Below are 23,961 nucleotides of genomic sequence, written 5' to 3' on the forward strand. Positions count from 1 at the left end.
CTCGGAGGTCAAGATCAGGGGTGTTCTAACTAGTGGTATTTATAGCTTAAAGCTTACTCTAGGTAAACAGGGAATTTGAGAAATTGGCTTGCTTTCCCCCTTTCTCTCGCTCCTGCCCTCACTTCCTGTGTTTAGACTGGACATTTCACGTCATAGAAAAGACCTTGACACCCTGGACGACCCCTCTGGACAGCAGGGCAACAGTAGAAGTCCCTGTGGCCCACTCCCCTGGGCACTCCCTGGGGCCCTGGGCGGCGGAGGTGGGAGGAAGTGGCTGAGGGTGCGGGTACCAGGGAAGGATGTGCGATTGCTTTTATCTAATGTACTTTCTGATGGGAAGGAGGCTAGCATGCCTTGCTTGGCCTCCTGCCTTGACCTTTCCTGTAAGAGTTTCCTTTCCTCTCTCAGTCCAACCTAGCACCCGAGGAAACTTTTCCGAGAAAGGTTTTGAGCATTTTCTGCAGGGCTGATGGTCCTCTCCTATCAGCTGAAGGCTGGATCCCATCCAGTGTCTTCTACCTTGCCCTCTCCAGACCTTGCAAATGTTTCTCCCTTTCCCCTGCTCCTTGCTGATCTGAGGAGTGGAGTGGGGAGGAAGGCAGGCAAAGTGGAGGACAAGGAGGGGCACATGGGAGTTCAAGAGGTGAGGCCATGGAAGGGGCGGCCCTCAGTCCAGAAAGGGCCAGAGATACATTGAAGTGGTGGAGAGAGAGGAACTGAAATAGAGGCTCCTTTAGGGGCAGAGATGTCCTGGGCCACTGTGCTGGCCAAGGGTGACCAAAGAAGACCAAGCAGATGTGCGGACCACCTGCATTCAGATGTAGCCTTCAGTGACAAAGCTGCCCACCCCTGGAGCAGGGCCCAGACGAGCAGACTCCTACCCATTTAAAGATTAGATGCAAGACTGGACTCGGACCAAATCATCTGTGTTGTTGGAAATCAGGTCGCCTCTGTCAGGCACCAGATCCTTTATCTTTCAAGTCAGAATTCCCATGTCCCAGAGAGCCTCATCAAAGATCCATTTTCCCTTCAGATTCTTCTGCAAATTTGGCTAGTGAAGTTCTGTTAGGAGATATCCCTGGGGCTCCACTGCAGGCAAACCTTCCATCTATAGATGGTGTTGTGCATCTGTGTGAAGTCTAACAAGGCATGAGGCTCTGCCCTCGTGGAACAAAAGGTAACAGAGATAATTGGACAAGACATCTTCCCACAGCTGCCTTCTTGCTCAAAGATTGTCAACATAAAGCCCTAAGGGGATTGATTTCAGGACCCCAAATAGTGGCTACTGAGTCACCATTTTAATTTACTGATTAATCCCTGGATTCTATATGGTCCTGAAGGGATCTTCTTTCTTCCTGGGTGTGGGGTTAAATAGCTGTCAGAAGTGAGGCTGTCTTTCCCTAGGGGCACCTGCCAGCTAGCCTGAAACCAGGGATGGCTCCATTAATGTCCGCTTGGGTCTTTCCCTGCCCCACAGCCCACTTCTGCCTCCCACCACTTACCCTGCTCCGCATTGTCTCTGGAGCTCCCTGCTTCCCTTTCCTTGGTCTTCAGATGCTCACCACTCCCACCTCTCCTTAGTCATCAGGTCATGGCCTTCTCCCTTGCTGACAGCCCCTGGTCTACTGACACAGCCTGACTGGAGGCTTCTTCAGCCTTGTCCCCAAATCCTTCATTGGCCTCCCTGCCTCTATTTTTGTTACAGCTTCTTGTTTTTCAGTTTCTCAGTGATGTCTGACTTTTTGTGACTCCATGAGCTGCAGCACACCAGGCTTCCCTGTCCTGCACCATCTCCTAGAATTTGCTCAAACTCATATCCATTGAGTCGATGTTGCCATCCAACCGTCTCATCCTCTGCTGCCTGCTTCTCCTCCTGCCTTCAGTCTTTCCCAGCATAAGGGTTTTTCCAATGAGTCGGCTCTTCATATCAGGTGGCCAAAGTATTGGAGCTTCAGCATCAGTACTTCCAATGAATATTCAGGGTTGATTTCCTTTAGGATTGACTGGTTTGATCTTCTTGCTGTCCAAGGGATTCTCAAGAGTCTTCTCCAGCACCACAGTTTGAAAGCATCAGTTCTTCAGTGCTCAGCCTTCTTTATGGTCCAACTCTCACATTTGTATATGACTACAGACTCGATGGACATGAGTTTGAGTAAACTCCGGGAGTTGGTGATGGACAGGGAGGCCTGGTGTGCTGCGATTCATGGGGTTGCAAAGAGTCGGATACGACTGAGCGACTGAACTGAACTGAATTGAACTGAACTGAACTGAACTGGAAAAACCATAGCTTTGACTATATGAACTTTTATCAGCAGCTTTACTTCCAAGGAGGAAGCATCTTTTAATTTCATGGCTGCCGTCACCATCCACAGTGATTTTGGAGCCCAAGAAAATAAAATCTGTCACTGCTTCTACTTTTCCCCCTTCTATTTGCCATGGAGTAATGGGACCAGATGCCATGATCTTAGTTTTGTTTTTTTTTTTTAATGTTGAATTTCAAGCCAGCTTTTTCACTCTCTTCTTTCACCCTCATCAAGAGGCTCTTTAGTTCCTCTTCATTTTCTGCCATTAGAGTAGTATCATCTACGCATCTCAGTTTGTTGATAGTTCTCCTGGTGATCTTGATTCCAGCTTGTGATTCATCCAGCCCAGCATTTTGCATGATGTACTCTGCATGTAAGTTAAATAAGCAGGGTGACAGTATACAGCCTTGTCATACTCCTTTCCCAATTTTAAACCAGTCGGTTATTCCATGTCCGGTACTAACTTTTGCTTCTTGACATGCCTACAGATTTCTCAGGAAACATGTAAGGTGTCGTGTGTGTGGTGGTGTATGTGTGTACACATACCTCATCTTATTTACAAACTGCTCCAGAGGGGTTGAGTCCTGCTTAACCCATGATATTCAGTTAACATTTGCTTATCACATTATTTCAAGTGTTCCTTCTGGGAGAAATTAGCAATAATGTACCCCTGTATCCCCTGCCCCCTCTAGACCTTACTAAGCTTTGTTAAAGCAAATAGACCAAGGGAATTGTAGACTGTGTCTGCACCTTTGCCAGAGGGAGGCACCATTTCAGTCTCCATAAGGAGACACAGCATCCCGTGAAGGTTAAGTCTTGACTTGTGTGTTTTTTGAACTAAGTAAGGTCTTTGGGAGCTGATCCACTGTATAACCATGATGGCCCTGGGATCACAATTGTGATGGTGTCAGAGAGAGAGGTCCACAGGTTCCTAAGGGGATGTGTCAGCAAGGGAGTAGCCTAAATAAGGGAAGCGATGTTCAAACAGAGCTTGAAAAGGGGAGTAAGGCCAGCAAGGAGGCAAGGGAAGGGGTGGGAGAATGTTCTAGGCATAGGGAAGCATGCACAAGGACTCAGAACCCGGATGAAGAGAACCACATTCAAAGAGTAGATACAAGTTCAGAGCGTCGGGGCTGCTGAGCCAGGAGACCTCTTAAAGGTATGCAGGCTGCAGGCTCTGGTTTAGAGCAAGCCTAGAAAAGCCAATCAGTCTGGAGTTCTGTCTTTCATAAGGTCCAGACAGATTGGTGGGTAGTCGTTTCTGGCCTGTGGAGAAATGCCTGAAGACTGACCCTGCTACTTGTGAGAATTTGCTCTCAGCTAAGACAGCAGGGCACCCTACAGGACAGCTTCGAAAGGCAGGAAGGGAGGCAGTTTCACTTTGTGGAGACAAGGAAGTCCCCTCCATTCCACACGGGCTTCCTGTAACGACTTGGCTCCCACAGAGAAGAGGTCCACAGGGTTAGGGAAATTTCTCATGGAACGTGAGTCAGGTCCCTTCAGGAATGGACAGAATGTAGGAGAGCCTGGAGATAAGGAGGAGGCACGCAGGCTAGGGGAGTGGAGCCCAGAGGCAATCAAATCAAGGGTGGGATGGGGAGAAGCAGGAGACGGGAGAGGCATAGAAGGCCTTGGCTGTCACGGTGTTTGTCCAAAAGGACAACCATGAGCAATAGAAGAATTAAGAAAACAGCTGGGTGAATTGGGAGGGACATGGACAGCTAAGAAATAAAGCAACCTATTTTCTCAGTCACCTGAAGAGTGGGTGAGTGCAGACTCTCTGAAGCTGGAGGAGGAAATGTAGTGGGCCCAGGAGAGGTGAAGATGGTTTCTAGTAGGGTCAGCTCAGGACATCTGGGCCAGAGGGACAGGATTCTGTCATCGAACAGAATGAAGAGGACCAAGGGAGTTGCAGGCATGCTTCTAGTGATTGCCAGAAATCCTTGGCTTGTAGCCACATCACTCCATTCTTCTGCCTCCAGTGTCCTGTGTCTCTGGATCCAAATTTGCTCTTGTAAGGGTGCCAAACATTGGATTAAGGCTCACCCTACTCCAGGATGACCTCACCATAACTTGATTATATTTGCAAAGACCCTCTTTCCAATAATGTCACATTCACAAGCCCCAGGGGTTAACCTTTGACATACCTCTTTGGGGACACAATTTAGCCTGTAACATCTAGCAAAGAGGCTGGGGACAGTACAGGTCATAGAAAGTGTCCTTAGCAGAGGAAGGGGATGGAGACAGAGGTAAGATCAGTCATGAGGATCATAACAAAGATGCCGGGGGACCACCTGGGGGACTGGCAGGGAGAGGGGCTTGTGGGGAGGGGAAGTGTAGGCCCACGGGGCACGATGGTGACAGATATTCTTGGGTCCCTGCCAGAGTTATCTGCAGGTAGCATGGTTCCTTTGGGTTCATATCCTTGATTTTTGACTGTCATCAATAGGTAGGGAATGAAGACCACCAGCTTCCACGTCCCTCTGGGGATCTCCAGGAGGTCAAGGGTGGGATCTGGATTTGTGCTCAGCACTTACAAAGGACACGTCATCCTCCTGATGCATCTGACAAAGCCTTTTCCTCCGGCCATGCCTCCATTAGCAGCCAGGAAAGCAGAAGGAAGTCACGCCACAAAGTGTGGCAATTGTGCTGTGTTGGGGCATCTGCCCTGAACATCTTGTCCCACTGGCAGGGGCGGGCTGGAGTTTTCAGGGAGCTGCTGTCACTTTCAGATTGATGGGGTCTTGGAAGGAAGTGGGCATGTGTAAGGATCACTGTGGTTGGAAATGGGCAGGGGAATGCTGGAGTGAGCAGGACGGGGCGTGAAGATGCTGCTCTGCCGGAGAGTGTTGCTGCCAAGGGCGGCCTGTCGCAGGGGAGCATGCCTTTCTGCTGCTTGAGCGTGGCTCTGGAACACTGCAGCCTGAGGAGGCGCTCTGCCATCAGTCGGCCAGTGAGGTGGACAGTGACAGTGAGCAGGCCCTGCCTGGGTCCTGGCGTCCATGCACGCCCTTGCCCTGGCCTGGCCTTGTCGGCAGCCAGCCCACCCTTGTCTAAGGCATGTCTGCAGTCTTTGACTCTGTTACAGCTTCTTCAAGCTTGGTTCTCAGATTTCCAGTGACTTTGATTGGGCTGGGCGTGCTATGGTTTATCAGGAACTCTGAGAGGCCTCTGAGAGGGTGAGCACAGGCTTCCAGGCAGGGCTTCCCTGGGCGAGGGTTCCTTCCTCGTCCTGCTGGGGCACCAACCGTTCCCTATAGAACCTCAAACCCCGCATGGGGCAGCCTCCCCCCTTCATGGGGCAGACTTGCCCCCCTTCACTACTCAGTATGACTCCAGTCTTTCTGTTAAAAAGCCTGGCAGGGCCAAGAGGTGAATATGAGTCCAGGATTTCATTTTTCTAAATGGAGATGTTTGGGAGCTCTGAAATGCAGCTGGCCCTGGGTGTCACCCTGCTGACAGTGAAAGAATTAACAAGGATTTGCGAAGTAATTGATTTATCTCCTTGGGAGACAAATGGGCACAATAGAAGGAAAAAAGGAAAAACCCTTATGTCTTCAAGGAATTCACGATCTGCTTTAATAATTTGACATCTTCCTACTTCTGGCTTACAGGTGCTGATGTAACCAGTGGTTGCATTCCTTGAGGTTCATCCTTTCCCGTTGATTTGTTTATCGTCAGATATTTGCCGAGCAGATCACCTCTTCCTCATAAAGTCGTAGCCAGCCTGCTTTGCGGTCATTTCCCTCCTCCGCCTCTGGCTGGCGACGTCTCTGTGCTGGATGCCAGGATTGCTGTAGGGCCCCAAACACTCAAGGTAGTTGTAATTGCAATCTGGGCTCAGGGCCATGAAGGAAGAATGGAGAATGTGTAACAGGAGGGACATTCTTCACCATCATATAGATATGTGAGTAGAAGCTAAACAAGGGAGGGGGTGGGAATGAAGAGCTCCCCGCCCCAGACCCTGGTAGACAGAATGGGCCCCACCCCCAGAAGCTCTAAGGTAACACATCATCCCACACAGGCGATGAGTTTTCCACCCAGCTACAGATTTTACTGCCTGTTACCCCAGACCGTAGCTAGGGTAGTGCCCAAGGAGAGGCCATGGTGATGGGAAGCTCGGCGAAGCCAGAGGTGGACAGGAGCTGGAACAGGGAGGCCCTGCAGGCTGGGGTGCTCTGCTTGATCTTGATCTGAGCTGGTGGAATTCCACTGGAGGGATTTTTCATGGGTCATGAGAGGCTCTGATCTCCATCTTCAGAAGATCACGCTGACAAGCCATGTGATTATATTTGTGTAAAGTACAAAACCAGCAAACTACATGAGCTGCTAGAGGACAGGAGGTCACTACCCTGGAGGGGAGGTGACTGATAGGGTGCCCGAGGCTGTCTGGGAAGCTAGAAGTGTTCTGTTTCTTGGTCTGCGTGCTGTCCCTCTGGCACTTTATCAGGCTGTACCCTTTTGACTTGTGCCTTTTTGTGGTGAATGTTATGCATTCTTCAAAGATCACTCTGGCTGCTGGCTAGAGAGTAGATTGGAAGGAGGAAGGAATGGGCTTCAGGAAAGGATAGACCCACCTGACCAGTAGTGGCCAGCTGGGCCTGCCAGCCTCTGGATGGAAGGCAGCAGGGGAGGCAGGGACACAGCATGGCTTAGAGCCTTGGTTTGGAGGTGAAAGCACCAGGGAGAGAACTGGAACCCAAAGGAGGTGGTGTAGGCTAACATGGTCGTTTGAGGTATGAATTTCAGATACTGGCTGTTGGGAGTAAAGTTGAACTGTGTGGGAAGTAGGGGGTCGAGGTGGGAGGTCTGCAGTCTAGGATGGACTGGAGGCTGTGGCCTGCCACGAGGGTGATCTCTGTGATGGACGAGCAGGATGCCCATGGGGTGTGTGTGCAGAGAGACAGACAAGGGGGCTGAGGATGGAACAGAAAGAGCTCCCACAGGAATTTCCAAGGAGGAACACTGAGACTGCACGAGCTTGGGAAACAATGGCATCAGAGATGGTGAGGGAAACAAGAGTGTCAGAGGCTGCAGGACTTAGGTAAAGCTGTCATTGGAGACACTGCTGGATTTGGCAGTTAGGTAACCAGCTATCTTGGTGAAGACAACTTCAGTGGTACCTTCTTTGCCCAAACTCTCATGCGATCAGGGTGCTGGGTAGAGCAGAATGATGGTGTCACTTGGCGTACCTCGTTTGCTACCATTTACCAACTGTATGATAAGAGAATTTTGGAAGCTTACCTGAAACTCAGTTCCCTCGTCCATAAACCAACAGAATCGTATTTGCCTCTCAGGGGTATGCGGATTCACTGTATGCAGCAGGTATTTATTAAACATCTATTATGTGCCAGATACTCAGCCAGATGCAGAAGATACAGACCAACAAACAAGCAGACAGAAACTAATCATCACACAAACAAGGTGATGTGAGGAAAAGTGCGCCTAAGTGCTTCCCTGTGGCCATGAACCAGCCTTCTTGGGCAGAGGGGTCCCTCCTTCCTGGCCAGCTTCCCAGGGTCCTGAGCTCTTCCGATACATGCCTCCACACCCCACTTTCTCTCTGAAAAACTCATTTCCTCTTCCTTGAGAGCAGGAAGGGAAGGGCTTAATCTGCAAACCCTTCAGGGAGGTGAGGGAAAATATTAACATCCCATCTTGCTTTACAAAGAATAGGAAGAATATAAAATAGGTGAAGTTTCTATATTAGTACAGTATGAGTGTTATTTTCCTGCCACAAATGGATTCAGAGTTTCCCGAATGGCGCCGTATTTCACCTAACAAATTACTCTTGTGCCAACTTCCAAAAAAAGCAAATGGTACTTGTTTTCCATGAAGGAAAGCTTTTCTGACTTAAAAAATAAAAGTGACTTTGGAAATTTCTAAAGAAGAATTTGAATACATACTTACATAAATGTCAATGATAATTTTGTTTCAAAGTTTTTATTTTTCTGGGAACCCTTGAGCACCATGCTTCTAGCTAATCTGATAAAATCATTTAGTCTATGTGCTCATGTTTCATCTCTTCCAGAATTTTTTTTTTAATCTACGATTTCTAAAGCCCACGCCACATATCCTGGTCACCTTGGGCCGTCTCTCGCCCTTTGCTCTTTCATCCTCCTTCACAAATGCCACCAGGAGAGTCTAGACATCTGACTTCCTCATCGCTGGGGCTGAACTTCAGACAGTTACCACCAGGGAAAAGCCAAAGGAAAACAACTGCAGCCAAAAGTGTTTGAAGATTACTGGTATCACTGCAGTGTCCCTTCCAACTAGACCGCTGCCACGGAAATCCACATGTTTCTTTACAGATAGTGCTGACTTTTACACATCCAAGGGCCCTCAGGACTCAGTCTTATCAAAGGCCTCTCCTAGTCACAATAAAAACAAAAACTACAGAATTATGTGGTTTGGGACTTGCAGTGAGTGTCCTGTTCAATTTTCTCTTACCTAGAGGCCTTTATGGAGAAGGCAATGGCAACCCACTCCAGTACTCTTGCCTGGGAAATCCCATGGATGGAGGAGCCTGGTAGGCTACAGTCCATGGGGTCGCAAAGGGTTGGACACCCCTGAGCTACTTCACTTTTACTTTTCACTTTCATGTACTGGAGAGGGAAATGGCAACCCACTCCAGTGTTCTTGCCTGGAGAATCCCAGGGACGGGGGAGCCTGGTCGGCTGCCATCTGTGGGGTTGCACAGAGTTGGACATGACTGAAGCAACTCAGCAGCAGCAGCAGCAGAGGCCTTTAGGCGAGATTTTTTTTCTAAGTGAGTGGACTAAACTAAAAAATGGCTGAAAGATCCTGGTCTAACCCAATTCCTTGGCGACCTGCATTAGAGTGGTCCTTGGCCCACCTCTCCACCCCCACCAAGAAGTGTGATCTGTGGGAGAGACCACTTAAGTGCTGTGGTCCTCTGGGCTTGTTGTGGTTTCCGGTGGCCTCCCGGCCTCCACTGAGGCTCCAGTCCTCTATAGAGCAGCTCTCACAGACCTCTGATAGCCCTTTTTGGTCACATGAGGGGAACCGGCCAGACAGTAAGGTCACGATGTGGAGAGCAAAAGCTGGCGAGAGGGTGCTGGGCAGAGACGCCTAAGGGGCTCCCAATTGGCAGAATCAGAGTCCCAGCTCTCCAGACTGGCCACTGCCGTCTTAGGGAACAAGGAAGCTGTGAGGGGAATCTGTGTTGTTCTTTTTAGATTGTTCTGATTTTTATACTTCCCAGGACACCCAGGACCGTGTCTTATCAAAGGCTTTGCCTAGTTTATGAAAATATGACAGACACTACTACAAGTACTCTCTGTGACTACCACCAACTTGGACCCTGGGCTGGCTATTTTGAATCTCTGAGCTTTATCATGTTCAGGCATTCTTCCTACATGGAAACATACCTGATTTCCTGAATCACTTCTTAAAAGACACATTCCCAATGTATGACAAAAACCACTACAATATTGTAAAGTAATTAGCCTCCAACTAATAAGAATAAATGAAAAAAAAAATAAAAAAAAATTTAAAACAAACAAAAAAAGACACATTCTCCTTTGGGGCCACTGAACCATGGTTTGGATCCAAAGTCACACCCTGCTGAAGGTATAGGAGGGTAAGCAGGCCGATGGGGCTGAAGGAGGCCTTCACTCCATGACACATCTTTGCTTTGCTTCTTCTCTTGGAAGGACAGGGGCAAGATTCCCCTCTCCCCTCCAGCTCAGAGGAGCCTCAGAGGAACCAACCCACAGACCTCCTTTCCTTTCAGATGCTGCCTCTTTGAGGTCATTGGGAAACAGCCGAAAGTCACGTTTTCTGAGTTTCCTTCTTTGTCCCTATTGCATTAGGACCTCTTGAGCCTGGAGTCTTACCTCCCAGATCTTATCCATTGGGTGAACTTCCAGCCAGGACTGAGAATGGGCTATGAGAGTAAAGACACTAAAAAAAATAGAAATATTTAAGTGGAGATGGAGAGACATCCTAAGCCAGCGCCACTCTCCAGCCATGTGACTTCTGTTGGAGATAGACTGGCCACTTTGGAAAATCCTAGTCAAATGAATGAGGTGTCAGGATGCATGAGTGTCCTAAGGGATGAGGGAGGGAAGGTTGTGGAGAAGAGCCTGGGTACACTTCTTGGCTTGGCCACTTAGGCCCCTGACAAGTACATACTCCTTTTCTTCCCCTTTGAAAAAGTGGGGGCAGAATTATTAATTTGCTTACTGGATTAGCATCAGGAGGTGGATTTGGTTCATAATTCAAGATGGCAGGCTTGGCATGTGTTTGTCTCCGCTCATCTCTAATACCCTCGTTAGGATAAGAGCCATGAATTAAAAATAGTGAAAACTAACAACAGAAAAAAGAAAAGTACAGGAATTATGAGTGGCTGAAACATCCCAATAATTTCAGTAAGATGGAGGGTGGTTGGAAAGTGCTGATAGACGAAACAAAGTGGAGGAGAGTGGGCTCTGAAGTGTGTGCGTGGGGCTGAGAGTAGGCGAGCCCCTGGACTTGGAACTTGGCAAACTTGGCACAGTCATGGAGTCTGCAGATTCAGAGTGGGCAGGATGGAAGAAGGCAGAGATGACAGACAGGTGGAGCTGGAGGGGTCATACAGCGCAGCCCTTTACCTTGGGCTTCTCTCCATGCCTTGAGGGACCGTCAGCTGGTGTGGGTGGGCACCCAGGGGGTAAGCCCCACTGCTGGCTCCAGGCTCGCTTGCCACAAACTGAAATGATCCAATAAAGATACAAACACTGCTAGAACTATGAAAAGTTGGGGAGAAGAGGGAGAGAGAGGGGACCTGAACAAGTGAGCTAAATCCTCCTCTATCGTGGCACACAGTCAAAAGTGATAAATCAAGAAATTGCAAAACAAGAATTTTATTTTGAGATATGTGGATGTAATCAACAGAAACACTAAAAACAGTATGTCCCTGGACTGTAGTACTTGTGGTAGGCTGCACTTGAGCATAGGGCTGGCCTTGTCATTCTTAGTCCTTCCATATGACAATTTTTTTTAAAACATGTGCATGAATTCGAAATAAAAGAAAAAAGTGAAAATAAATGTAAGTGGATTTGTGATTAAGTAGGAGGGATCCCAGCTGACTGTGAAAAGGAGCTTCTGAATGGCAGTGTGGCTCAAACCCCGCTGGGTCATCACCGTGGCTGGGCAGCTCTGATGCTGCCCAAGAGACATGCAAGCCTCCAGCTGTTCCTGCCTCCCTGCACCAGTCTGCTCCAGCCTGGAGAGGAGGAGCAACAAGGATTCTGGGGCCAGATCTTGACCCACAGAGGTTGGAGGAACTAAAGCAAGTGGCATCTCTAAGACTCCTGTCACTTAGGAGAACTGCAAGCAGCCATCCTCTGAGCTCTCCTTGCACTGCTGGGCAGGGCAAGATTAAGGTTTCCCTGAGCTCTTCTTTACTTTTTCTTCTCACTCTTCCTCCTTCCTTCTTCCTTCTTTCCTTCCTTCCAAATAGCTCCATTTAGACTCCTGACATCTACTGTTTAAGGGTGGGAACATTGATCTAAACTGGGAGATCACAGCCTGTGTCCCAGTCCAGCCCCATCTCCTGCTCCTGAATGGCTTTCTTCCAACTCCTGGTTCCCATATGTGGGTAAAACTATCTCAGAGACATCACATCTGGTGAACCTAAGGCATCGGCTGAATTTTCTAGAGTTTTGTTTTCATTGGGATGCATGTGGACAAAACCAGAGTTTGTTGACAGCAGAGTCAGTGATTAGATGGGTAGTAATCCTGTGAGGACCACATTTCAGAAATTCTCCTAGTGTCCCTATCATTCTAATTAGGTGCTTCAGATCATAGTTCTCTGTTTAGTTCAGAAAAGAAGGTCATGAACCTGCATGGCAGAAGAAACTATGGCTGGGCTGGACTTTGACCCTTTCTTGTTCACCCTGAGCTATAAAGGTTTCACTCTTTGTCCTAACGGTTTACCCTTAGAGTCTGATTATTTACTTACATAGAGCTCTGAAGTTTGGCTGGGGCCTAGGGTCCCACTCTGAACCCTCGCTTGGTGTCTCAGCATCTTTCAGCCGTTCTTAGCTCCTTGGCAAAAGTGGTGAAAAGAGTCATCTCTATTAGAAGAAAGATCTTCATGACTACTCCAATGTCTCTGCTTCCTTCCTGTCTGAATTTCCTCTCCATGTTTGTTAAGATTGGAAAAAGAATAGAGCAGTCAACGTGAACAGTTAGACATTTTAGAGCTTCCCGTCCACCACACCCTGCCAGAATGTTGTTCCCTTGCATTAACTTTCCCTTCACACTTCCTTCTACAAGATGTGCCTGAAGACTTGTATAGTTTTAACACACACACACACACACATGAAAAGCTAGACGTTTACATTAACACACACACTTAAATATCTACTTGGATTTTGATTGTTTCAAAGTGAACTCTTTAACAGATTTATTCCAATGACACTGCCAATGCTCATAGGTTTTTTTTGTTTTTTTTTTTTTAAACTGTTTGTGGAATTCCCTTCAAAGCCTCAGAAGATTATTTTGAATACCTTCCTGGTTGCAAATCATTTTGAAGTCAAATTTTCCTTAAATCAACTTTTTTGAGGTATAGTTTACATATTATAGGGCTTCCTTGGTGGCTCAGATGGTTAAGAATCTGCCTGCAATGCAGGAGACCTGGGTTTGATCCCTGGATTGAGAAGATCCACTCCAATATTACTGCCTGGAGAATTCCGTGGACAGAGGAACCTGGTAGGCTACAATCCATGAGGTCACAAAGAGTCAGACACGACTGAGCGACTAACACTTCATTTAACTTTACATATAATAAAGTGCACAGATTTTAAATGATTGATGAATTGCTTGTACACTGATTAAAAGCAATGCTGAAGGAGAAATTTATGATTGAGGAAAGACCATTGGAACAAACCTGCAGCTTCTCAAATGGCTCCTCTGATGGACATATATTCTGGAAGAGAGTTCATCAGTTAGACACTTTAAAGACCTATTCATTCACTTGACAATGAATGAGCCCCAATTAAGGACTAGGCATTGTTCCAGACAAGAGGACATGGCATCTTGAAAAACACACATCATTTTTCCTCTGTGAATTCTGGATTTTGGTGGGGGTGATGACTATAAGTGATAAATTCATGATGTATTAGGAAGCAATTCAGTTCACTTCAGTTGCTCAGACATGTCCGACACTTTGTGACCTCGTGAACAGGCTTACCTGTCCATCATCAACTCCCGGAGCTTGCTCAAACTCATGTCCATCAAGTCAGTGATGCTATCCAACCATCTCATCCTCTGTTGTTCCCTTTTTCTCCTGCTTTCAATATTTTCCAGCATCAGGGTCTTTTCTAATGAGCCAGTTCTTCACATCAGGTGGCCAGAAGTATTGGAGCTTCAGCTTCAGCATCAGTCCTTCCAACGAGCATTTAGGGTTGATTTCCTTTAGGATTGACTGGTTTGATCTCCTTGCAGTCCAAGGGACTCTCAAGAGTCTTCTCCAGCACCACAGTTCAAAAGCATCAATTCTTCGGCACTCAGCCTTCTTTATGGTCCATCTCTCACATCTATACACGACTACTGGAAAAACCATAGCTTTGACCAGACAGATTTTTGTCGGCAAAGTAATGTCTCTGCTTTTTAATATGCTGTCAAGGTTTATCATAGCTTTTCTTCTGAGAAGCAAGTGTCTTTCAGTTGCACAGCTGCAGTCACCATCTGCAGTGGTTTTGGAGCCAAGAAAATAAAGCCCGTCACTGTTTTCATTGTTTCCCCATGTATTTGCCATGAAGTGATGGGGCCAGATGGCATGACCTTAGTTTTTGAATGCTGAGTTTTAAACCAGCTTTTTCACTCTCCTAGGAAGCAATAACTGCTATGAAAAGGAAAAAAGTGGAGTGAGGAGACAGAAAATGCTGGTGGGCTATTTTTAAAAATATAATACAGCCATGTAATATATCTTTATTTTCTTTTCCTTTTGTGAGGAAATCTCAAGACCCAGATTCTACCATAAGCTACTTTTAAAAGGGACATGGAATCCTTCCATAAACTATATTCTGCAGAATGCTAGAGTCTGTAGATATTTCATATATATACAGGGGGTCACATGGCTAAAGAAGCCATGGAGAAAGTTGGGTAAAACAAAGCGAAAAGCCAGTCTTTACTGAAGGTTTTCTTAGAGACTTTAATATGCTAATACAAACTGTAAATATTCACAAGGAAGGATGGTGGCATGCAAAGTTTTCCAAACTTTTTTCTCCTGGGAATCCTTTCAACTTTGATCATCTCAAACAAGTGGTGATCTGCCTAACACATTGTGGGAAATTCTGTCCTAGAGTTTTCATTCCACAGGAGATGGGAAAGCAACAGAGAGGTTCAATTAATTGGGCGGGAGGGAGAGATGGGAGCCTGGGCTTATTAACTATCTCTCCAGAATGTGGAGCACACGCTGTGGGTCAAGCAGGTCTCCAGGACTTTAAACACAGACCCTTTTATACAAGCCTCCCAAGGCAGTGGAAACAGGTATTGTCAAAGCTCCTGTTTGCTAGTGGGGAAACTGCTGTCAGAGGGTCAAATACATAGTCAGAGATCATGCCATTCATTACAGAGTCAGGATGTGAGCTTCGGCTTGTTTGAGTCCCAAACCCCAGCTATCAACCCACAACACCATGTTGTCTAAATGGTGGTGGAGGATGGGTTGCAGCCTAATGAGCAAACCTCTCCTTCTCCCACCAGTCCATCTCCTTATGCTCATAAGCCCCACAGTCTCACAAGGGATGGATTTCTATCTGTCCTGCATGGTGTCAAGTGTTTGCTGCTCATGTCACACTGGTCATGGAGCAGGTACTTGATAAGTTCAAGTAGCCTGAGTCCTGTCCATGTAAGCTCAGTAGTGAAACCAGATGGCTGTGACCTTGAGCTGCTCTGGACAGAAATCTACTGGAACCTTCTCTCCACTTCTGTCTCGTTACCCAGCATCTTCTCCCCACCTTTCCCTCCCCTGCAGCCACAGATCTCATTCCTCTTCATCTGCTGAGTCCACTGGAACCTGGGGTCTCAGATACACACCAGCACTTCTGCTGGGGCACCTGTAAGGGACCCCAACCTGTCAGAGCTGCAGTGGCTGAGAGCTGGCGGTGCAGTAGGCTTTGCTGGGGTGTGAGGTGAGAAAGGCGCCCCCTAGCTCTAGGTGGAGTCTTCTACCTCATGTCTGCAGGGATTTTTGTATTTACTGGAAAGAGCAAAGACATATCTTTCAGGAAAAGATCTGAGACAGATTTTTTTCCCCAGCGTCCTCACCTTTCTCTCCTGAGACTGCTAGGGAACCAAGCAGAGATTGTGTGTGCTTCATCCCTTAGTCATGTCCAACTCTGAAACCCCATGGACTGTAGCCCACCAGGCTCCTCTGGGCAAAAATACTGGAGTGGGTTGCCATGCCCTCTTACAGGGGATCTTCCCAACCCAGGGATTGAACTCAGTTCTTCTGCATTGCAGGCAGATTCTTTACCATCTGAGCCGCCAATCAGCTGCTCGAGTAGAGACTAGTCACTCCTGTTAATTCATTACTGATTTGGTTAGAGGGAGACTGGTATTTTTGAACTTTATATGCAGTAACTTGGGTGTTCCAAACCTGAACTCCTGTCCCCTCTCTCTATCTGCACTCCTCCTCCTGGGTCCCTGTCTCATGCACAGACTTGACCCCTTCCTGGCCCTCAGGCTGGAAACTCTGCCCCTTTTCTTCCACCTTAAATCAAGGACAAGAGCCTTGTCAACTCAACCTCTGCAGGAACCTCTAAGCTGCCACTACCTGCCTCCCCACTGCCTTGGACATTGGCCCAGCCCTCAGTGTCTCTCCTCAGGCTGCTCTGAGAGCCCTCAGCCCTCTGCTGGATGCCACCCTGAATGCCAGTCACATGCCAAGCCATCCGCAAGACTCTGCGCAAAAGTCAGCATCAGGTGACAGGACTTTCGGAGGCTACTTTGAACTGGACACATGTCTGAGCCCTGTGCTGGGCAAGGGAACCACTGAAGGGTTATCCAGACAGAAAGATGATTTTGTGAAGACTGAGCAAAGATGCAGACACTGAGTGTGTGCTCTGGGGTAGTGTGTGACCTTGATGGAGTTTGAAGGACAAGAGGTTCTAGCTCTAGTGCTACATAACAAAGCAGCCCCAAACTTAGTGCTTAAAACAATGGCAACATTTAGTTTGCTCATGGATCTGCCATCTGTGGAAGGCTTCAATGCCAGGGCATAGCTCACCTGGCATTGAAGGCTGGAATCCTGAGCTGGCTGCAGGCTGAAACTTTAACTGGACTGATCGGCTGGAGCATCACCATGGGGATCCCCATGAGTAGGGAAGAGCGGCTTCCTTATAATGTGATGCCTGGGGTCTAAGATCCCATGAAAGAGCTGGGGGATTCACTATTAACTTTCAGGACTTAGCCACAGAGATCACAGAGCATCACTCCTGCTTCCTTCTCTTTTTTAGAAGGAAATAGGTAAGATTGGCCCATATTGAAAGGAAGAGAACACAGATCCCACTTCTTGATGGATGAATGTCATTGTCACATTGTAAGAGGTGTACGTGGGGCAGGAGACATTGGTGTAGCCATCTTTGTAAAATATGATCCATCTAGCAGAATATGGAGCCAAAGAGGCAGGCAGAATCCAGGACTTGTAGCATCTTGGATGACACTCCAAAGGGCATTGGTTTTCATCTTGTGAAAAGTGGGGAGCCAGTGAGAGGTATTAATCTGGGTGTACCTGGCTCACGCTGGTGTTTGATAAAGCTCTTCCTGGAGTGATGAGATGGAAGACTGGAAGGCGGCAGACAGGAGATCTGTGAGAGGCTGTTGAAAGAATCTGGGGGAGATAAAAGAGGGAGGGCCTGAAGCCAGACATAATCTGGAGGTGAGGGCAGGTCAAATGCAAGAGGCGCCAGATGAAATCACAGTGGCGCCAAATGTCAGAGGTGAGGACCATGCATCCAGGAGGATTTCCGGTTTCTGGCTTAGGGCACTGAGCGAACATGATGGGGAATGAAGGAAAAAAACCGAAGAGCCTTGTGGGGGGAGGACATTGGGCCCTATTTAGGAAGCGATTAGTCTGGGGGAGGGGTCTGAGAATGTCCATATGGACATGTCCAGCACAGATTGTAATGCACTTGAGTGTAAAAACCCTGGGGGACGTTCTGGAGGAGAGTCTGAAATGTGGGTACCACAAATGGGGCTTCCAATGCACACATGCAGAAAGGGCCCCGTGTCCAGGGAAGGTGACTACAGACAATTTGAGCCGGGCAGGTTGGGGGGGCATTAACCTTCAGGGGGTGATCGGAAGAAGATAATCTGGTAAGGCCTCCAAGACTAAACTGCCTGTATCCTGGACGTAGCAGGTGCTGTGGGCCTAGTGCCAGGCCCTCCAAGTGCCTGGCAGGCCCGGTCCTGGGCCTGCCTCTCACACAACGGAGCAGCCGTGGCAGGTTCCTGCCCTCATGAGCCCTTGGTCTCCCCAGCTCTGAGGCGCTAGGATCCCCCCTCTCTCCCTCTTTGGACATCTGTTTCCCCATTCGTAAGAGAGACTGGACCATTTTCCAAAGTACCTTTATCACAAAATGTTGAGAATTCCAGTGCATGAGAAGAAGCAGAGATGAGCCTCCGTGAGGAGGCAAGGGTGGCGAGTGGACAGGCTTCCCTCCTGCCAGCCATGAGGCAGATGGCTGTGACCTTGAGTTGCTCTGCAGAGAAATCTACTGGAACCTTCTCTCCACTTCTGTCTCGTTACCCAACATTTTCTGCCCACCTTTCCCTCCCCTGCAGCCACAGATCTCATTCCTCTTTATCTGCTGAGTCCACTGGAACCTGGGGTCTCAGATACACACCAGCACTTCTGCTGGGGCACCTGTAAGGGACCCCAACCTGTCAGAGCTGCAGTGGCTGAGAGCTGGTGGTGCAGTAGGCTTTGCTGGGGTGTGAGGTGAGAAAGGCGCCCCCTAGCTCTAGGTGGAGTCTTCCACCTCATGTCTGCAGGGATTTTTGTGTTTACTGGAAAGAGCAAAGACATATCTTTCGGGAAGAGATATGAGACAGATTTTTTCCCCAGCATCCTCACCTTTCTCTCCTGAGACTGCTAGGGAACCAAGCAGAGATTGTGTGTGCTTCGCCCCTTAGTCATGTCCGACTCTGCAACCCCATGGACTGTGCCCACCAGGCTCCTCTGCCCATGGGTGTGTTCACTAGGCAAGAGTACTGGAGTGGGCTGCCATGCCCTCCTCCAGGGGATATCCCCAACCCAGGGACTGAACCCAGTTTTTCCGCATTGCAGGCAGATTCTTTACCATCTGAGCCACCAACACTGCTTCTGCCCTCTCTCCCTGGCTTACAGTGTCTCCTAGCTGATCCTGGCTTCTGACCTCTCAGCCCGTCCTTCTTCCCTCTAATTTTGATTTGCATCACTGAGGGACAGTGTAGATTCCACAAGGCCTACTGTTCTGGGGTGGAGGCCACAGCCTCCCCCTCCCGGGAGCCCAGATGCAGTTAGATCTTCCCTTGACTTAGTGAAATTCAGGCCGACACAAGGACCCTCGCAGGCAGTTTCTGAGATGGGCTGAAAAGAAGTCAGGTTCAGGAGGGGAGTGGCAGTGCTTGGACAAGTGTCTGGTTTTGTGGTGTGTTGGCCACCTTAATTTGGATGTACGAGCAGGCAGCTTGGGCTGCACCCTGGGCTTCCAGAGGCTGTACATTGGCAGGTTGGAGAGGAGATGTCAGTTCTGACCCCAAAGCCTAGAGTGGGGCCCCTGTGGATGGCTGGCTTGGCTTAATAAGGAAATAGAAATGTGGGTGGATCCCTGTTGCTTTCCTGAGATGCCAGCTCTTCCAGTGAGGGAAGAGCTTTGGCAGACTAGGAAACATACTGGCACCCCGCCCTGCCCTGAAGGAAAAGTGCTGTCCTCAGAAGGGGCACTTCCATGGGGTTTGGGGCTCTGAGCCTGCTCTCAGCCCGACAGCCAAGAACCCAGGAGCGCTGAGCCTGCAGCCAACTCCTGATGCCACGACCCCTCTCCACCCTTGCCACTGTGCTTCTGTCTCCATCAGCCACGGAAAGCACATTTGCTTGTCACATTTACTCACACCCACAGGGCAAGGCCTATGGGACAGGGCGGGATGCCTTCCCCAGGCCTTTATCTTCATCCAGAGGAGGAGCCAGCATGGTCACAAACACCTCGTATAAGAGATGGTAACAAGCTGGGCTGGGTGAGAGCCCGTCCTGCAGCCTCACTGGGGTATGAGAAGGGAGTCTTGGGGATGAGTGTTGATGGGGAAGGGGAATGGAGGCCTGGTCAAGAGGCGCGGAGCAGTGTGACCCCCCCCCCCCCGCTTGTTTGTGACATGAATGGACTGGGAGGGGGACCCTCAACCTTCACAGGACCCAGGAGGGAGGGCAGAGCTCTCAGAGAAAAATCTGATGAGTCAGACCTTTAAAGATGCTTCTCCAACCCTGTGGTTTCCCTGCCGTGTGATGGGAATGGCTGAAATCATGGGAATCACTGACATGCCTTGACCAAGGTCAGGGGTGAAACGGGTCTGAGGATGACGGCATTTCACCCTGGGATCACCTGATGGAGAACGTGTTCCCAGTGAACAAGGGAGGGAACGGGCCAGGCTGCCGGGCCTCTGTGCCCGAGAGTGGAGAGCAGAAGTGGGCAGCAGGGCTCACTGCCAGTCTCCTCCCAGGTGTTTGTGCTGTGCCATGGCCTCCTGCAGCTCTGCCAGCTCCTGTATAGTGCCTACTTCAAGAGCAGCCTCACCACCATCGAGAAGCGGTTTGGCCTCTCCAGTTCTTCCTCAGGTCTCATCTCCAGCTTGAATGAGGTAAGCAGGATGCTCCAGTCCACTGGAACCCACCCGAGCATCACCGTGCTCACGGGATCCAAGAGGGGGCTCTGGAGGAGCAGATCGGGGCAGGGGGCACGTGGGGGATGGACACAGTCAGATACATTTCCCCTGGCACCAGGCACTGAGCTGAGAGCCTCCGGCATTACCTGACCTCCTCACCACTCCACTGCGAGCAGGTGCTCTGCACCTCCTCCAACAGGTAAGGGCACCGGGGTTCAACAAGGTCAGCGGCTTGCCCGAGGTGTGCAGGCCTGCTGCCTCCAAACTCCGTGCCTCTGATTGAGTTCTGTGACCACCTACCAGTTGATGTGGCCTCCGTCCAGCCCCATCCAGAGGAAGACGAGCCGCAGGCATGCAGATAGGGGAGCAGCTCCCAGAGGCCAACTCAATGGCTTTGACTCCCAGATAGGGTCACAGGTCTATGACTTTCTGTCTTTTCTTTCCATGAGCCCACTGTTCTGGGGTGGAGGCCACAGCCTCCCCCTCCCGGGAGCCCAGGTGCAGTTAGATTTTCTGTTGACTTAGTGAAATTCAGGCCGATGCAGGGGCTCTCACGGGCAGTTTCTGAGATGAGCTGAAAAGAAGGCGGGAGGTCTCCCAGCAGCCCCCAACCACCACCTTCCAGCCAGCTCATCCCCCAGCCAGCTCCCTGCTGGAAACGCCCCTTTACCCTTCAGTCCTGTGCCCCGCCAGGCCCACACAGGGGTGCCCCTCAGGAACCGTCCCCGCCATGCCAGGGCAGATGCCCCTGCAGTCCTCGCAGGAGGACTGTCTTCACAGTAGTCATGTCTTTTAGGCAGAAAGCCTACCCAATACTGGTGGCCACACCGGATCGGAGCCCAGGTCTGTCTGACGGCCACCACCCCAGGCCTCCCTCTGATCCCCAAAGCGCCCGCCCTGCCCTTTGTCCACCAGCCCTGCTCTGCCCCAAAGCTAGTCCCTGGACACACTGCTGGAATCTCTACTGCTGCCTCTCTCGACACACACTCCACCTCCACGGACTTCCTCCACTGTGGTGGGCATGCCCTTGCACACGTACAACCCTGGGACCCATCAGTCATGCCTGCTCGCCTCATGGGCCTCAGACCCTCCTCTGAGCTCCCAGGCCCACGTGATATTTTCACTGTTTTCTGGATGTCTAATTTCTCTTTCCCAAACTGAGATGAGTTTTTCAACAATCAGGTTGTGGACATCCCTATGGGCATAGTTTGAGGCAAATATAAGAAAGTTAATTCCCTGAACCTAAGAATCCTGTGTGTGTGCTTTGTATGAAAATGTGCATGTCTCTGTGTGTATGTCTGTTTCTACATGTGTCTGAGTCTGTGTGTGTGTCTGTGTGTATGACTGTGTGTGTCTGTGATCTGTGTGTATATTTGTGTACCTGTCTGTGTGTATTTGTGTATCTGTGTGTGTCTGGATGTGTATCTGTGTGTGTTGAAGGGAAGTGAATGGGTGAATGTGTGGAGTAGGTAGGATAGGAACTCAGCCAAGGGGTCTTCAACAATCCCATCGATTCTTTTTTTTTTTTTTAATTTTTTGAAAAATTTATTATTTATTTATTTGGCTGCACCATATCTTAGTTGTTTCATGCAGAATCTTTGATCTTCATTGCAGCATGAGGGATCTTTAGTTGTGGCATGTGGAATCTAGTTCCCTGATCAAGGATCAAACCTGGGCCCCCTGCATTGGGAGTATATGGAGTCTTAGCCACTGGACCACCAGGGAAGTCCCAATCCTATTGATTCTGACCCCAGCATTTAAAAACAGACTAGGAAAGTAGGGGTCTTACTGGGAGAGCAGAGAGCAGCCAAAGGGAGGGAGCTTCATGGTCAAGCTCGAGGCTCCCAGCTTTTGGGGCGGGCAGCAAGGAACTGGCCTGGCTTCTTGAACAGAGCCAGGGCTGGGTGTATAGTCAGTGAAGATGAACCCTCTGGAGAGCCTGGGAGACACCTGAGGCAGAGGACGGTGCATCCCGAAGTCAGGCGGCTAGGAGGCCTTCACTAAGCCAGGCTTGAGCAGCTGGGGAAGAAGAGGGCCCTGGTGATCCTGCAAAGGAAGAAAAGACAGGATTTGGTAGCTGCTTAAGCACAGAATTGAAGGCTAAGTGAAGTGAAAGTTGCTTAGTTGTGTCCGACTCTTTGCAACATCATGGACTACACTGTCCATGGACTTCTCCAGGCCAGAATACTGGAGGGGATAGCCTTTTCCTTCTCCAGGGGATCTTCCCAACCTAGGGATTGAACCCAGGTCTCCCACATTGCAGGCAGAGTCTTTGCCAGCCGAGCCACAAGGGGATTGAAGGCACCACAGACCAAAAGGCAGCTGCCTATCAGAAGCCTGAGGGGTGTGAGAAAGAACAGGCCTGGTGGAGGGGAAGGCGAACCCATCTGATCGCCTGGTGTGTGCAGCCAGCTTCCAGAGGTGGGAGCCTTCACGCTGCAGGCCAGTCTCCAAGCCAGTGGGGCCCAGCGGTGAGGGCAAGGGGAGACAGGCTTGGTCGGACCAGGCCGGCAGCAGGAGGAGGGGCTTGGCTGGCAGGGAAGATGTCAGCATCTGCCAGTGAAGCACCAGCTTCACCTACAATAGCCCTTAATGCCCAATGTGGTTTGCCCTGGGTCCCTTTGTTTTGAGACATTAATGTAATGTGTTACAAATGCTCTGACAGGAAGTCCACAGAGCTGTTTAGGGCCAGGTCAGGGCTGAGTGGATGTGGCCTGGGCTGCAGAGCCCCTCTTCTCCTCGGCTAGAATAGCTGCTGCTGCTTCTTTTGTTTTTATATTAAGGAAAGTAATTTTTTTCAAAGGAGCTCCACTGCTGAAGGAAAGATTGGGAACCCAGGGCTTAAGCCAGTCATAAGAGCCACAGGGGCCCGGTTCCCTCCAAGAAGCCAGCCCAGTCTGCTCCCAGTGCTCGGGGCTGGGCGCCCCCCAGCCCTTCCTGAGCCCCCCTTTGGGGCCCTCCCCCATTCTCCTCCCAAACCTTGCAAGTCAGCCTCAGTTAGCTTAGCTGATATGGTCTGACATTTACAATTACTTCCTGCAAAATGATAGGGAAACAAGAAGGGAATAAAACCTAAGAAGCAGAACAAAGCTTTGTCTCCAGGCACTGGTTACAGAATGTCCTAGAACCACATCTGGCCAGGAACTGGCGCAACATCTCAGTCAGGCTAGGCCTCCTCACCCACCTTCCTATTCCCTTTCTCTGTGTCATAAACCATTCTTTTTCTTGGCCACAGGAGGGTTCTCCTGGGTAATCCTTCCTCTTCTTGGAAAAGCCTATCGTTTACTCCTTCCTTCATTCATTTATTCAACAAACATTTCATGAGCACCAGCTGTGTGTCAAACACCATTCCAGGTGCTGGGGAGACACGAATGAGCAGACACTCACATAGCATTCTAATGCTAAGTATGACATTTACTTATAGAAATTGGCTTCTAACCCCCCATGAGGGAATTAGAAGCACATACAGAACAAGGAAAGCCATGGACTGGCTGAGCTCCCAAGACAAGAGCTGAGGTGTGGAGACTGAACCTGAGAGTTGAGAGGTCAGGGAGGCAAGAAGGAACCGGCCAAGGAGACTGAGATGGAGCAGCCAGGGGCAGTAAACTAGGAGATGGTGGTGTCATGGAAACTCAGTGAAAGGAGGGTTTCAGAAAGAGAGCAATGGTCAACTGAATCAGAAGGTGCTGAGAGATCCAGTGAGAAGAGGATTAGCCAGTGGGCTTGGCAATGAGGAGGTCATTGATGATCATGGGAAGAGCCACATACCAAGCCTCTGGTCCCTATT

The 23,961-nt window shown here is 49.4% G+C and overlaps 1 protein-coding gene across 1 annotated transcript in view; it reads left to right on the forward strand.

The window, feature by feature from the left end:
- SLCO2A1 (solute carrier organic anion transporter family member 2A1) overlaps positions 1–23,961 on the forward strand; it is an 83,491-nt gene that overhangs the window by 20,980 nt on the left and 38,550 nt on the right. The window contains exon 2 of the mRNA XM_043474372.1: positions 20,013–20,150. Coding sequence (XP_043330307.1) covers positions 20,013–20,150 — 138 coding nt within the window. The remainder of the gene's footprint in view (positions 1–20,012; positions 20,151–23,961) is intronic.

This window comes from Cervus canadensis, chromosome 7, assembly GCF_019320065.1.
Source record: "Cervus canadensis isolate Bull #8, Minnesota chromosome 7, ASM1932006v1, whole genome shotgun sequence".
NCBI lineage: Eukaryota > Metazoa > Chordata > Mammalia > Artiodactyla > Cervidae > Cervus > Cervus canadensis.